Source organism: Chaetodon trifascialis, chromosome 12, assembly GCF_039877785.1.
Source record: "Chaetodon trifascialis isolate fChaTrf1 chromosome 12, fChaTrf1.hap1, whole genome shotgun sequence".
NCBI lineage: Eukaryota > Metazoa > Chordata > Actinopteri > Chaetodontiformes > Chaetodontidae > Chaetodon > Chaetodon trifascialis.
In genome coordinates this window covers 7640001-7654860 of record NC_092067.1, presented here as the reverse complement: position 1 = coordinate 7654860, position 14860 = coordinate 7640001, and the positions used below count along the sequence as shown (strand labels likewise).

The 14860-nt window shown below is 39.6% G+C and overlaps 2 protein-coding genes and 4 non-coding genes across 6 annotated transcripts in view; 3 read left to right on the top strand and 3 right to left on the bottom strand.

Annotated features, from left to right (window-relative positions):
- Positions 1-304: 304 nt before the first annotated feature.
- trnal-caa (transfer RNA leucine (anticodon CAA)) lies at positions 305-414 on the bottom strand. The gene is made up of 2 exons: positions 377-414; positions 305-350 (listed from the first exon to the last, which is right to left on the bottom strand). It is a non-coding gene; the product is annotated as a tRNA-Leu (tRNA).
- Positions 415-852: 438 nt separating this feature from the next.
- Positions 853-971, top strand: LOC139340802 (5S ribosomal RNA). Its single transcript, XR_011602960.1, has one exon. It is a non-coding gene; the product is annotated as a 5S ribosomal RNA (ribosomal RNA).
- Positions 972-1224: 253 nt separating this feature from the next.
- On the top strand, positions 1225-1343 carry LOC139340811 (5S ribosomal RNA). The gene has a single exon (XR_011602968.1). It is a non-coding gene; the product is annotated as a 5S ribosomal RNA (ribosomal RNA).
- A 755-nt stretch (positions 1344-2098) lies between these two features.
- Positions 2099-2206, bottom strand: trnal-caa (transfer RNA leucine (anticodon CAA)). Its single transcript has 2 exons — positions 2169-2206; positions 2099-2144 (listed from the first exon to the last, which is right to left on the bottom strand). It is a non-coding gene; the product is annotated as a tRNA-Leu (tRNA).
- Positions 2207-2409: 203 nt separating this feature from the next.
- dhrs12 (dehydrogenase/reductase (SDR family) member 12) lies at positions 2410-9249 on the top strand. Its single transcript, XM_070975765.1, has 10 exons — positions 2410-2604; positions 3539-3672; positions 3926-4008; positions 5672-5764; positions 5861-5942; positions 6723-6784; positions 6956-7060; positions 7151-7241; positions 7575-7712; positions 8775-9249. Exons 1-10 carry the CDS (start codon positions 2549-2551, stop codon positions 8885-8887), a joined length of 957 nt encoding a protein of 318 aa, XP_070831866.1. The 5' UTR covers positions 2410-2548; the 3' UTR covers positions 8888-9249.
- Positions 9250-10485: 1236 nt separating this feature from the next.
- The window catches only part of wdfy2 (WD repeat and FYVE domain containing 2), a 20737-nt gene continuing 16362 nt past the window's right edge, over positions 10486-14860 (bottom strand). The window contains exon 12 of the mRNA XM_070976031.1: positions 10486-14220. Coding sequence (XP_070832132.1) covers positions 14191-14220 — 30 coding nt within the window. The 3' untranslated portion in view covers positions 10486-14190. The remainder of the gene's footprint in view (positions 14221-14860) is intronic.

The window sequence follows — 14860 nt, the reverse complement described above, 5'->3', positions numbered from 1 at the left end:
CATTTTACATATGTAGTGTTTTACATGTGATTTATAACACGTCCCCTAAATATATTCTTTTAAAGCTTATTCATACGTAATTTAGGTCATCTTAAAGATATTTATTTTTACCCTGACAATAAAGGTGTTTTGTTTTTTCTCTTGCTCATTTTCGCTCTCCAGAATTCTGTTTTCATCTACTGCGATTCAGTGTGTCAAGAAAACAACAACAACATGAAAAAGTCCTGTGAAGGTGGTCTTTTGGTCTTGCATTTGATTCAAAAGCATCAGTCTAAAGTGTGTGACTCGTACAGTCAAAAGTCATTGTCAGAAGTGGGATTCGAACCCACGCCTCCATTTGGAGACCAGAAGTCCCATTCTTAGGAAGGTTTAACACCTTGAGTCTGGCGCCTTAGACCGCTCGGCCATCCTGACAACTGTTTCACGATGGTGGCTAGGAGGATGTTTGACTGGTCCCAGATAATTTTTTTTGACAGTTTTTGTTGTTTGAAAGGAAAACAAATAGCTTTAATAATGTTGTATGAGCTAATGTAAGGTAAAAGTGTAGTGGCACAGAATGTGAGATCGTCATTAGTTTAGTAAAATGATCATGTGATGTAACACAAACGTCAGACTTGTCACAGTCCTAAAAGACGTCTAAACAACCCAAATCAGGCTGCAGTAATGATAGGGAGGTCACTTCATTGTTGTATTTGATCTTTCAATGGGATTTACTGACAAATACAAAATAGAATATAGACAGACTTTGAAGAGACAAGATGGGAAAGCAAGTCAACATGATCGCTGAATATATAGTTTGAAAAATGTTGCATTATCGCAACTATAAAAAGCTTGTGTGGACGGACGTTAGCGGCTTACGGCCATACCAGCCTGAGAACGCCCGATCTCGTCTGATCTCGGAAGCTAAGCAGGGTCGGGCCTGGTTAGTACTTGGATGGGAGACCGCCTGGGAATACCAGGTGCTGTAAGCCTTTTCCTCTCTCCTCCTTCATCAGCAGGGGTCGCTGCTATTTCTCAAATGGAACCTTAATCCATCAGTCCCGTGTGTGCAACGAAAAGTATATCCATTGATTTACATACCTTCTTTAGAAATCGGATTTGTTGGAGTGAAGAATAAAAGCTGCCTCAACATTTGGGGACAAGTGAAAGGAGAAAGCCCTCACACCCCAGAGTGTACATACAGAGGGCACATGTATAAAAAGCTTGTGTGCAATAGTTCGAACGGCTTACGGCCATACCAGCCTGAGAACGCCCGATCTCGTCCGATCTCGGAAGCTAAGCAGGGTCGGGCCTGGTTAGTACTTGGATGGGAGACCGCCTGGGAATACCAGGTGCTGTAAGCTTTTTCTTCTCTCCTCGTCAGGAGAGGGTCCTATTCCTTCCTTAGTGCAGTTGGTTTCCACAGATAGATAGATAGATAGATAGATAGATAGATAGATAGATAGATAGATAGATAGATAGATAGATAGATAGATAGATAGATAGATAGATAGATATGGTGCCATCAAAGTCACATATGAATCACAAAACAAAACACCAGGAGCACATGGACAAGGTAGATAAGAACTGAAATAAAAAATGTATATAACTATGATAATTTGTTAATTCTTTGTACATAATGTATGTCTAATATGTAGTCTATTGTTATGATGCTCTGTAGTAAGGCACTTCTTTGGAATTGCGCCTTTGAGTTTTGTGGATAATTAGTGAATGATACTATTGGAAAAACTGCTAACATGTAACAGCGTCGGAGCTCTATCACAGCTGAGAAGTGTTGCTGTTTGTTTGTTTGTTTGTTTGTTTGTTTGTTTGTTTGTTTAAATATGTATACATTTTTATTTGTTTGAACATTTATGAAATGTATTTGTTCAACTTTCTTGGAACATTGCAAAGACCTAATTCGGTTTTGATGAGAAACTGTAACATATATAATGGAAGCAAACGTAATTACGCAGTGAGAGGACATATTGCTGACAGGGAAATTGTGCCTTTATTTGTGTTTATTTTATTGTCTGTTATGGGGAATTTGTCGTACCGTACGAGTCCCTGTAGCTACAATCGATTGAAAGCAAGATTCCCAACAACTGCTAAAAGTATTTGTCAGAAGTGGGATTCGAACCCACGCCTCCATTGGGAGACCAGAAGTCCCATTCTTAGGAAGGATTAACCTTGAGTCTGGCGCCTTAGACCACTCGGCCATCCTGACAACTCATAGAATTTTGACTCATCTGACTTCTTATCCATTCAGTGTTTTCCCGGTGATTGTGTTGACTGTCAGATATCGACATTGCGATTTCTCCCTTTAAATTCAAAGGCTCGCTTGCTGAATAAGTATTTATCTATGTTGACGTAATAACATCCATCCATCAGGGGCGCTATAGAGTTATATCAAATTCACTTCCGGTGTTCATACACGTGACTCCCCACCCCTCTTGCTACATAACCACCAGCAGTTCTTATGAAACGTAAACACTAAACTATATGTACTCCACCGCCTTCAGCACGGCACGGTTTGCAGACTAACTGAGGAGGAACAATTGTGTTGGAAATGTCCATTTACAGGAATGCCGTTTGGTTTGTAAAAGGTCTCCAGGAATATACAAAGTAAGTGGAGAGAGCAAATTCTGCCGAGATCTTGTACTTTTACGTCGTGAAAATCTGCTAATTATTTATGGTTTGCGTTGCGTTTGCGTAATCCTCCTATAGGTTAGTATTAACCTTTAAGACTGTCTTTGGATCGTTACTGGTTAACTACTGCTGGTTGCACAACGCTGTAGCTCATTAAAATGTCGACAAGTAGCACAGAAGCCCATTATTCTTTCCCAGAGCTCAAGTGATGCCTTTTTACTGCTAGTTTTATTATCTGACTGACCCCGAAGACTTTCAGTATACAAGGTGTTATTATTGCTGTTGTTGTTGTTGTTGTTGTTACTTAAATATAAAACAAAAAACAAAACAGTAAAATGTCACTTTTGAGAAGCAGGAGGCAGCCACTGTCTGACACTACTGCTCAGTGATCAGTGACTTAATTACTCAATCAGGAAAAAGGGGGAAAAAAATAAATCAATTTGGTTTCTGTCTATAAATAGTTGATTAATTGTCCCAGCACGCTCTATAGCCACATTTTCTTTTAGCCATTTTAATAAACCTAGATCTTCCCTAATGCAGCAGTTTTGAGGAGGAAACAGCTGTGCTGGAAAAAGTAATTTATGATGCTTATAATTATGATTCACAGGCTCTCTCATAGCATGATGCTATTGCTGATGTTGCCTCCAATAACTGGGTATCATTGATGTGAGAGGCACCTATAATGTGCTATAATTTCTGTGCAAAGTGAAATATGTACTTCTGATCAAGTTAATAATTTGATATTTTGAGACAATTCCATCTTAGTCACTAAATTGTTAACAGTTTCCAGGTTCCCATTGTTTGACTTTATTTGCACAATAAGTACATAACAGTGGTGGTAAGGGCTAATGGCTGACAGGCAGTGTTTGTATGTGCACTGTGTTCACTGTGCTGCTCTTTGATTGAACAGGAGCGGCTATGAAGCTGCAGCGAAGCATTTTGCTCCAGCAGACCTGGATGTAAATCTGAGTGGGAGGTCCTTCATCATAACAGGTGCCAACAGCGGGATAGGGAAAGCCACAGCGCAGGAGATAGCCAAAAGAGGTGAGTGTTTGACTGCAGATTTTTGTCTTTTTCCTCACTGCTTATGAGAAACAGTTCGGAGAAGAACCCCCTACCATGCATTTTGACCGTCTTTTGTCATTCGGCTGTAAAAGACTAACTGCAGTTTACTGCTAAATTTGGATTCATTGGTGGACACTTCATCAGTACAGCCTGTTTTTATAGTTCAAATCTTTCAGGTGATGGCAGTTACTGCTGGCTTGTCCACTGATACTGTTTGTTTTTGGGTCTGCAGGAGGAACCGTTCACATGGTCTGTCGAAGCAAGGTGCGAGCAGAAGCAGCCAAAGATGAAATTGTGGAGCAGAGTAAAAATCAGGTTAGAAATCTGCGACATGTCTGTCTGTGATAATAATACTGTGACTGAATACACTGAGCGATTACAGTTGTAAATAGAGCCGACAAACATTGGATGGTGTTCATTAATGTTTCTGTAATTGACCAAGTTTTAATTGATTGCAACAGAAACACCCAGTGAACAAATGTGCTACACTGATGCATGTGAGTTGGGAGAATCCCATTTTATTTTTCAGCTTCAAGGGATACTTGTCCAACATTTGTCTTTGTTATGTTTTTGTTTAAAGAATATAGCCTCTTCTGCAGGGGCACGGTTTATCATTCTGTGGTCAAAGAGATAAATGTAGTCCCTCGGTGGTGGACTGAGTTGCCTAATTCAGTTCAGGTTGAGGTAGGAATCCCTCTTTTGTTTATGTGTTACTTCATGCTCCTGCAACCTTGTGACACTTGTGTCAGGTGGAAGATGGAACTGAGTGTAGCTGCACTAATTTTTAAAAGTGTTTCTTTGACCTTTTTTAATCTTGATTTTACACTCATTTGTACACAGCTTTGGACAAGAGCCTGACAAAGAAATAAATGGAAATTATTTTCATTGTGACAGAATGAAAGATCATTTTATTTCTACACCTGTGGCTTCACCCATTATTCTAATTCTTTGATGTAAAGATTCAGAAATCATCATCAATACAGTGCAATTGCATGAGTCAAAGAAGCACTGAACCCAGAACATCTGTGTTTTATAAAATGCTTTTCAAGTAAAAGCAAGCCCAAACAAAAGCAGGCAGCAGATTTTATTGATTTCTTTATATGTATTACAAGATAAAGAATAAAGTGTTACTTATAGTGGAGTGCAGAGGATGGGCTGCATCCCATGCCAGTTGGAAATGCATCCAGTCGAGGTGCTTTCTGTTGCCTCTCTGTTAATGTTAACAAGAGCTTTGCACTGGAATTTTGCCATCTTGCATTTCCTTAAGGAACGCAGTCATTTCTGAGCTTTCTTCACCAGGGTGGAGCTGTGTGGTGTTCATGACAGTTCTCTGTGATGCTGATTCCCAGGAACCTAAAACTGCTCACCTGCTCCACCTGAGCTCCACTCGTGTACACAGGGGTGTGTGCCTTTGCCTCATTTTTTCCAAAATTAACAATCAGCTCCTTAGTTTCATTGATGGTGAGCAGTAGGTTGCTCTCTGAGTACCACCCTGCAAGATTGTTGATTCCTGTCTAGTATGAAGTCTCGTCATTGTTGTTAGCTTGCTAAAGAAGGAGAGAAAAAAGTCATAAAAAAAACAAAAAGTTCCAAACTCTCTGTTGAAAACTTCTCAAATTTGTTGTTTTCACTATTTTTAAGTCAACCAAATAATTAATAATTCATCAGTAATAGGATGGCCATAATTGGCTATCTCAGTCAACAAGAGAACCAAGGCGTCCTTCTCTCTTGATCTGATTTGCCGTGTGAAAAGAGCAACAGGTCAATTTTAATAAATTACATATGAATTCCTATGACGACATATGTGATGGTACAATGATTTTAAATTCTCAGATCATCAGCATTACAAGCAACCAGCAGTGATAGCGCCTTTTCAGTGAAAACTCCTTTTCTTTTCTTCTATTTTCAACAGAAAGTTCAATTTCAGTCTTCATGAAAGGAGCTTTTGACAGTACTGCTGTTTCTTGTTTGTTCCCAGAATGTTCACGTCCACATCGTTGACATGTCCAGCATGAGACAGGTGTGGGAGTTTGCCCAGAACTTCTCACAAAACAACACCGTGCATGTGCTGGTAGGTGGTATGGGGATGTGTGTTGGCTCATCTTTGATACACACATTGGTTTGTATAGTAACTGAGTCACTTGTTCATCATTTATCTGCTCACCAGATTAACAATGCAGGCTGTATGGTGAACCAGAGAGAGTTAACTGAGGAGGGTTTCGAGAAGAACTTTGCCACAAATGTACTCGGTAAGTTATTTTTAAATACTCGTTCCAGAGGTTAGCCACCAATTCTGAAACAACACCTTTGTTAAAGGAAGCCAAAGTTCTTAAATGTTCAGATCGGAGTGACTGTTTGCACTGGAGCTGTTATCTGGAGCAGACTGTGATGGATGAATGGGTCAAACACAGGACTTCACCCAGGAGACTGGCCTTCAATTCCTGTGTGACGTTTTCTTCAGTGTTCAGTCACAGTTTGGTTTGGTTTAGGCACTAAAACCACTTGTCTAGGTTCGGAAATGATCATAGCTGGGTACACGTAGCCTTGTTGGCTACAGACACTTGAGCGCTAGAAGCATCTGCCAAATAAAGCTCTGTACAATTTGCAAAATTCTGTTTCAAATCAGGAAGTATCTGCCCATAGACAGAGTAAACTATGAATCTGACTGGACATTTGGTGCCAACTTTCAGCACTTAACAGTTGTCATTACTCCGTGCTACAGACACATTTCACTCTGCACCAGTGACGTATTCGAATGCAAACACAAAAGTCTGTCTGTTAAACAAATAAAGACGCCTCTCATTAAAAGTTGTCTTAACGAAAGCAGTGTACAAGCACTTTGCCTAAATTAAGCAGTATGAATTTAAGTAAATAATGGTTTAAATCAGGAAACAAAAGGTTAAATAATAAGCAAATACTTGGACCGGGCATTTGGTGCTTGAGGTTTTGATGCTCAGTCATCAGCAGTTGTCTATAGCAGACCATGTAGATTAAATGTTGCTGAACTACCGTCCTCCATATTTTTTTAGGTACCTACATCCTCACCAAGGTGTTGATACCTGCACTGAAGAAGGTTGAAGACCCAAGAGTGGTGTGTTGGCTGTCAATAATGTCAAAAATAGTGACGTACCAATACCGTTTTGGAAAGATGAAGATGTTTTTTTGCTGTCAGCAAAACTGCATGTACGAACTGTATGAACCCCATGTAAATCTTAAGCTTTATTAAAGTAAAAAACACACATCTGCTACTGTCTCGTCACAGGTCACCGTGTCGTCAGGCGGCATGCTCACGCAGAAGATGAACGTGGACGACCTCCAGTTTGAGAAGGGGACGTTTGACGGCACCATGGCCTATGCTCAGAACAAAGTAAAGGAGACTGATTTACAGCACCAGAGAGGAATGACCGTGGCACGTCTCCATGTTTGTTGAAGTGTTGTTGTGTTGTTGTTGTGACAGAGACAGCAGGTGATACTGACAGAGAGATGGGCCTCCCAACACAAAGAGATACATTTCTCCTCCATGCACCCTGGCTGGGCAGACACACCAGGTAAACAGCAGAAAAGGAAATGTTCATTTCATTGTTTAGTCTTTGAAATAGTCAGAAGATAGTAAAAAAATACCTGTATGACATGACATGATTGCACATTTTGTCCTTGTATTTAAACCTTATTTCAAGTTCCAAGGCCAATTAGTCCACTAGATAGTAGATAGTTTTGACTTGTGTGGCATTTAATTAAATACAACACTCTTGAGAAATAAAGCAGTATCCTGTATTCACTTGACACTAAAATATGCAAATCATAACCCCTGAGTAACACTTACAGGTGACGGGAGACGTTGCTTCTGTGATTTACAGTTTTGTTTGTTTGTCTCTCTGTAGCTGTCCAGACGTCCATGGCATCATTCCACGCTAAGATGCAGTCCAAACTGAGGACAGAGGCCATGGGGGCCGACACCGTGGTGTGGCTCGCAGTGTCTGCAGCCGCCGTAAAGCAGCCGAGCGGACTCTTCTTCCAGGGTCAGAAACAAATCAAATTCAGTCTTACTACGCTACAGCATGAGCAGTACCCATTCACACGTCACTGGCATAGCATTGGGAGCTATTTGGGGTTTAGTGTCTTGCCGAAGGATGCTTCGACATGTAGACTGCAGGAGGCAGGGATCAAATCCAAGAAATTTGACTTATTCCTCAGACATATTTAGAAAGTTAGACTAAAATTATAATAGAGTGACTTCCCAATCACTGAAAAATGAAAATTGCTTTCCGCCATTTCTGAAAATGCAAACGCCCCACGGCACACAAACTCAGAGCTTTCATAAAATTTCCACTTCCGACTTTGTGAATACCACAAGAGGGTGTCTTTCAAATGGACCCCCTTCGAAGGCAACATTTTAGTAGGCGGCATGCGGTACATAGTGATTGAGTATGTCGAAGGCACTGTGTGATTTCATACACAGCCAAGGGTTAGGCAGCCTGCCAGAAGAGGACAAATGTTCTGCACTGCAGGTTTAAGTATCAAGGGTGCACAATATCAGTGGTATAGGAAGTATTCAGATCCTTTACCTGAGTGAAATTAGCAATACCACTGTATGAAAATACTCCATCACAAGTAAAAGTCCTGCATTGAAAATATTTAATGTATGTAGTATAATAATAATATTTGTATTCAGTTACAGTAGTTTTGTTTATAATTTCTTACATAAAACTGTCAGATTTCAGAGGATTCAGATTCATTGAGCATATTAAACACTAGATTGAGATTTAATAAACAGCTGTTTGCTGGGTTCTGAGTGGGTAAAACACTGCACCAATGGACAGCTCCTTGGAAAGGGAGGATAGTGGCTGTGACATAATAATAATAATAACAATAAAAATAACAATTATTATTATTATTATTATTATTATGAGTGAATCGGTAATGGAGGATGATGCCTTGTTGCTCATGTTTCTGTCACACTTTAACATTTCAATCGATCCTGCTTTCTGTAGTCAGCTCCCTGAATGTTAGTCTAACACGTTTTTGCGGTTCAGTGTTCCTCCCTCCTGCTGTCTCACATATTCCCATAAAATCTCTTCCAGACCGTAAAGCAGTGGCGACCCACCTGCCACTGGCCTCCTCCAGGTCCACACCACAGGACGAGGAGAAGCTGGTGACTGTGCTGGAGGAGTTTGCCCTCAAGTTCAAACCTTAATGTCTCTGTAAATGGACTTATAACCAAGCACTCCTCAATAATGCTTAATGTTTACATAATAGTGATTTTTCACATTTTTCTCACAGATACAGATACAGATACAGATAAAAAAAAAACTCTCAAAGTGTAGTGAGGTTGTTTTTAGGAAAGAACAATCTTGTGTAGTTGTTGAGGCTTTTATCCACAAGGTTTATCAAAACTCAGCGTAAGGAAAATCCAAATTATAAATACCCTTTAAATGAAATTTTGAATCATGTATTCATCAAGTCTACGGGGAGGAATGTATCACTGATGCTTTAATGTGAATTTAACCCAAAATGCAACTTTTATATTAATTAAATGTATTTATACTGTAGACGTTTCTTTCTTGTCTGAACATGTGTGTCATGTCTGGATATGCAATGCCCATTGGAATATGGAAGGAGACAGAGTGTAGCCAAGATGCTGCATTAACCTGGTGAGCTCATGAGCTGTAAGAGATTAAATAAGGCCTCAGGTCAGCTTTGGATCTTAAATTTGGAAGGAGCCACTGGGCTCCGTCATGCCAGGTCTTAAAATATATAGGTACAGGCCAGGTTCAGGTCCATCTGGAACCCAACCACTGCTGTGTGTTTGAAGCCATATTGAGACATTTTCCTTGTTATTTTCCTTCACAATAATGTTTTGGGACTGTATTAATAAGTACCAATAATTTTTTTGGTCTCTGAAAGCCCTGACAGAGATAACAAATTGGGTCTTAATATTATTCAGTAAACAGCCAAATCATTTGCGCTTAAAATGGAAATGAAGGTTTCACTGTCATGTTTTCATTTATTTTCATCCAGAAGACAATTTAGTCTGATACTGAAAATCCAACAGTTGGTCACACTGACAAATGCTGATTACTAAAGTGGCAAAAAAATTAATGGATGAAAATATTTACAACCAGTTAACTGATGAAGTGATTTCACAAAGCTGGACCCGGCTGCTCAAACGTGAGGATTTGCTGCTTTTCTCTGTTTTATATTAAATGAATGCCTTTAAGATTTTGGACACACAAAAGAATTTGACGTTACTTTGTGGTCTAACAACACGAGGTGGTCATTTGTCAACATGTTTGACAGTTCAGTGAAAAAGCCACTAGTAAAATGAAGTCATTTATATATTTGCTAGAATGCTTAGTAGTTGCTGAAGAAACGAAACAGTGTAATTTGTTTGGGCACTAAAGGCTGTCTGGATAAATTCAGTTACCCACTCTGTGTTGATGGAGGCTGCACCCAACAATCACAACAAACATTATCATTTCAATTAAAATGCTCTGTTTTCCTCAGCACCAGCTTTGACACAAATTGTTTTAAAGTCTGGCTGGACAGTGTAGTGTTTAGAGCACTGTGACACTCTGCCTTTCCACTGTATAAAAGGCAAATACTTGAAATAGGAGTTGCCTAACATCCTATTAAAAAAAAAAAAAGAAAAGAAAAGCTGAGCCTTGCAGAGGAGCATGAGGGAAGCCGACAACTGTAGATCAGATATGCAGATGTCTACAAGGAAAAAGGAAGAATAAGAAGCTGTTTGTGTAAAACTCTACACGAATCACTGATCAAGACCACAACCAGACACACAATTAGTCACATAGATGAACTTTTTAATGTTATTTAAACCTACATGGTTACATTAATGGACACACCGAAGCACACGTTGTGTTATCCTTCCTTCAACAGAGAATTGCTCACTGGCCTCAGATGGATAGAACCTGTCATTTACTTTGACTGCAACTAAATCTTAGGTACTGTTCATCTGCTAGACTTCTATCTCCTGTGTGGTCTTTATGTTTAAAGGACTACACCAGTGGTTTTGTACAATTTTGCTTTTTTTTTTTTAAATCACATACACTTCACGTGATCATAGGCATGTGTTTTACTTTTTTTGGACTTGTTTTAACTACTATTCCAAGCATCTACAGTTTTACACAGCATAGAGCAACAATAGCCGGAAACCAACAGTGTCTTTGACAGATTCGAAAAATACACCCTGAAAACCTTGAACTGTACACCGTGCATTTGAATCTGGCCTGCAAAAACAAAACATGATTAGTAGTTAAGGAGCTGAATCCTTGGGAAAAACACTGGTGTTGTCCTTTAAAGTGTTATACTACCCACAGGCTCACAGTCATGAGTAGACGGGTGCTGTAAATGTACCTTTATGGGTGTCTGAGAAGCCTGTTGTCTGTCCTTTCTCTACTGCTGGATGAAGTCTTAACATAATCTTATTTCTCATTTAAATATCAAACATCTTTGGAAAGTATTGAGAGGGGTTTGAACATTAGAAGAATTCAGCTTAGTTACCATATGATTACATCAAAGCACAAACATGATGAGCACAAACAAATTCATAGTTTCTCTTCACAGCAGCGATTTGTGACATATTTTCAATCCAGTGCATTGACATAAAAGCCAGTATACAGTATTGACTTTAAAGAACAGTAACGATGAGAGCAAAATCAAAGCAACCGTGTTCATTAGTTTCCTTTCAGTCCTGATACATGTACTGTATGTGCTGTACGCGCTGCCGCTCTTTAGCTTGATGATATGTGCGTTTACATGTCAGAAACATTAAGACATCACTCATAGTAATAAATAATCTCATAAAACAGTCGACGGCAGAGAACATAGAGGGATCAACAAGCAGTCTGGTTAATTTAGATGGTAAAACCTGCCAGGTTTCATCTGGATTGAGGCAAACACTGTGTGTAAGTTCAGTATCATGACAAAATCAACAACCTCTGTTAAGACCTCACCATTTAAGTTTTCTTTAAACAGAGAGAAAAAGCTTTTCCCCACAGAGTTAGACAGCGTCACAAATATATCCCAAATGAAGATAATGAAAGAGTGTGACAATCAAATCAAAGACTCCATATTTTTATGGGATCCGTTTATACAGATTTCCACAAATTAGCCTAAATGGCCTGACATATTGTGACTTTCTACTAGAATTAAAATGAAGTTCTGTGCGTCTGAACAACGTTTTGCTGCAGAGCAGTGCGTCATAGACCAACTTCATGAGGTTCAGAGGTTTGCTTGATATCCAGTTTATCTGTAACACTCGAGCAGCCAAACATCCACACACGAGAAAAACCTATGTGGACATTCAGATACCATGCAGTAAGGAGGCCTCCATGTACACACACCTGACCCACTGTGAGTACATTAGAAACAGTACTCTGTGAGCTTGAAAATACTTCCCTACAGTCCTCTCCTTTAGTGGCTGATATGATGTACAGAAGTCTAAATAGAGACTCAAGTGAAAGGCTTATTGTTTCCTCAGTGTCACATGTTTGAAGTACTATTATGCCCAATTAAATGTTACCGATATGAGTCTGACATACTCAGACAGTATTTCTTCATCTTATGAAAATAATGGAAACCCATAATGAGTGATGTGAAGCATCTGAAGCCAGGATCAGCCCATATCATACATGCAGTTTCAGTCCAGCCTGTGCCACCCATTAGCGAGAAAAGTAATAGCACCTAAGGGCTGCAGATATACTGTAGATATGCTCCCACGTCCACAGGCAAGGCCTGCAGCAGCTACAGTATTGACACTAGTGTCACCTGCAGGCAATGAATTAAAACTGCAGGGTTTTTTATGCAGCTGCCGTTGTGTTTGTCTGTTTGCAGGTTTTATATTTTACATTTGGATGAAAAATCTTGTCAAATAAAATAAAAATAAAAGTAAAATAAAAAATGTGGGAAACATAAACGCAAACTTCAGATTATTAGGAATGCAGGCTAAATACATTTGGTGCAGATAACGTGACCTTTAAAACATATCTGCTGTTGGGACTGAGAGACTGTTACCACCAGGCGACTACAGACTTTCCACAGATAATTAACACTTATACTCAGTGGCCACTCTATTAAAACGGGCTAACAGCTCCCTTCACAAAGATTCAGTTTTACTGAAACTGTTTTAGAAAGAAGTTGATTCATCTATACGATCATTTTGGAGGATGATGTTTGTGGAGCCGCTGAATTTTAAGCATAACTAACTGGCAAAAGTTTAATCACTTGTTTAACAGTAAAGTCCCCCGTTTTTCGTAAAACATGGGAACCCTTCCTGTCATATATTGGTTTGAATATTTCCACCATTCTCGCAAGAGGGTTTGTATCATAGTTCCGAATGCTCTGCATCAGAACCTCTCTCTGATCATGTGGATGTATTATGCATGGTAATGTGCCCTCAATTTATTTCTTTGTGTGGGAGATGACTCCTGAATCTCTCTCGCCTATATAAATTCGAATTTTACTGTATATGTGAGCCAAATGTATGTGTGTTTGTTTGTTTGTTTTGTTATATATGTTCTTGTTTTATCTCTTTTAATAAACATGTATTTTAAAAAAAAGTCAAGTCCCCAAAAAGTAATACTATTACTATTAGCAATACTATTACTATTAGCAATACTATTACTATTAGTAATACTACCAGTAATACTAGTGGACTTGTTGATGAGGTTGTTTTGTCAGATTAACATTAGAGGTTTTGCGTTCTCAGAGTGGACTGTAATCACTGTAACACACTGATGTTGCTATTTTACAAACAGATGGTCAAGTTTCAAATGTCAAACAAAAGAAGCAGCCTACATGAATCTTGGTGGTGAGTCCAAGTGTCAGCTATCACTCTCATTGTGCACAGAGGGCCAAGTCAACATGTCTACATCTGAGAGACACACCTGCTGCTACTTTCTCTTCCTGTGGGTGGTGCAGGTTAGCTGGTATAGAACTGATCAAACGGCTTTGTCTTCTGGAGAAATCTGCTAAAGCCCGCTAAACATGAACAATTCTGTTTGAGTTTCTGAGCGTCACGGTCCGGCTGCATGACGTGCTTCATATAAAGTTTGGGTTTGATGGTACCGACAATTATATACTAACATGTTCCACTCACTGTTTTGAGTTTACAGTATGAAATCGTCAGGAATGCATGGAAGTTAAGTAAATAAGTCAAACGCCTCAACCCCTCCCACACACTCACACATATACACAGAGATCCCCTACCTGACAGCACCCTTCACAGAAGCAAACACCAACAACTGAAACCTTGTGTCAACCAAGGCCTGCTCTGCTCCCAGGCTTCACTGGCCTGCAGTGTCCTCACTGTGAACGTGCAACAGCCGCTGCTTGTTGTTGAATAACTGTTAAATATTATCCAGATGACATCGATATTGTTGGATAAGCTTCTCTCTTTCTCTTCCAAGTGCGACCGCTGCCGTGAAACCATCACAGTTTGGAGAACAGAGCTCCCTGCTGACTGCTGGTCGTCCACAGACGTCAGGACACCACAGGAGTCATGTCCCATAGCTGCAGGTCGACATGAGACATAATCAGTCAGTCTGTTGTCAAAGGCAGATGACGTGCGTCGGCTGGCTGCTAAACATCGCTGCTGTTTCGAGATTTCAGGCAGAGATTAGAAAGGAAAGCGTCTGGAGACAGATTTCGAATATGGTTTTTGAGATGCAGGTATACATTTGGATCTAACACTGACATACTGAATTTAGTTTTAAATGTAGTCATTTGAATTTACAAAAACTGGGAGCTATTTAGTGTTTTTCCAGGAATGTACAGTACACATTGATAAGCCTCTGAAGCAAGATTCAGATTAGCAGTCAGTAAAAACCACAGCGATGACAGTCTTTTAGGTTAGCAGCCAGCGTCGCATTACTGGATACATGACTGATGTATAATATGTAGGCAAAGTGACAATATCCTTCATTTATAAGTTTAGCAAACAGGAGGTCAGGGCATTTGGGCAATTTTAACAAGCAAAAAACTACAGATAAACCAGACACAGAGCAACAAGATCATTGCATTAAAATTATGTTTCTGTTTATGTGATGAATTAGGTCCAGTATTCACTCTGCTTTTGGCTGTGGTTTATTTTACAGCAACTGTTGAGAAAAATGTCTGTCTCTTTAGCTGTTAAAGCTCCCCGAGCAAAGTC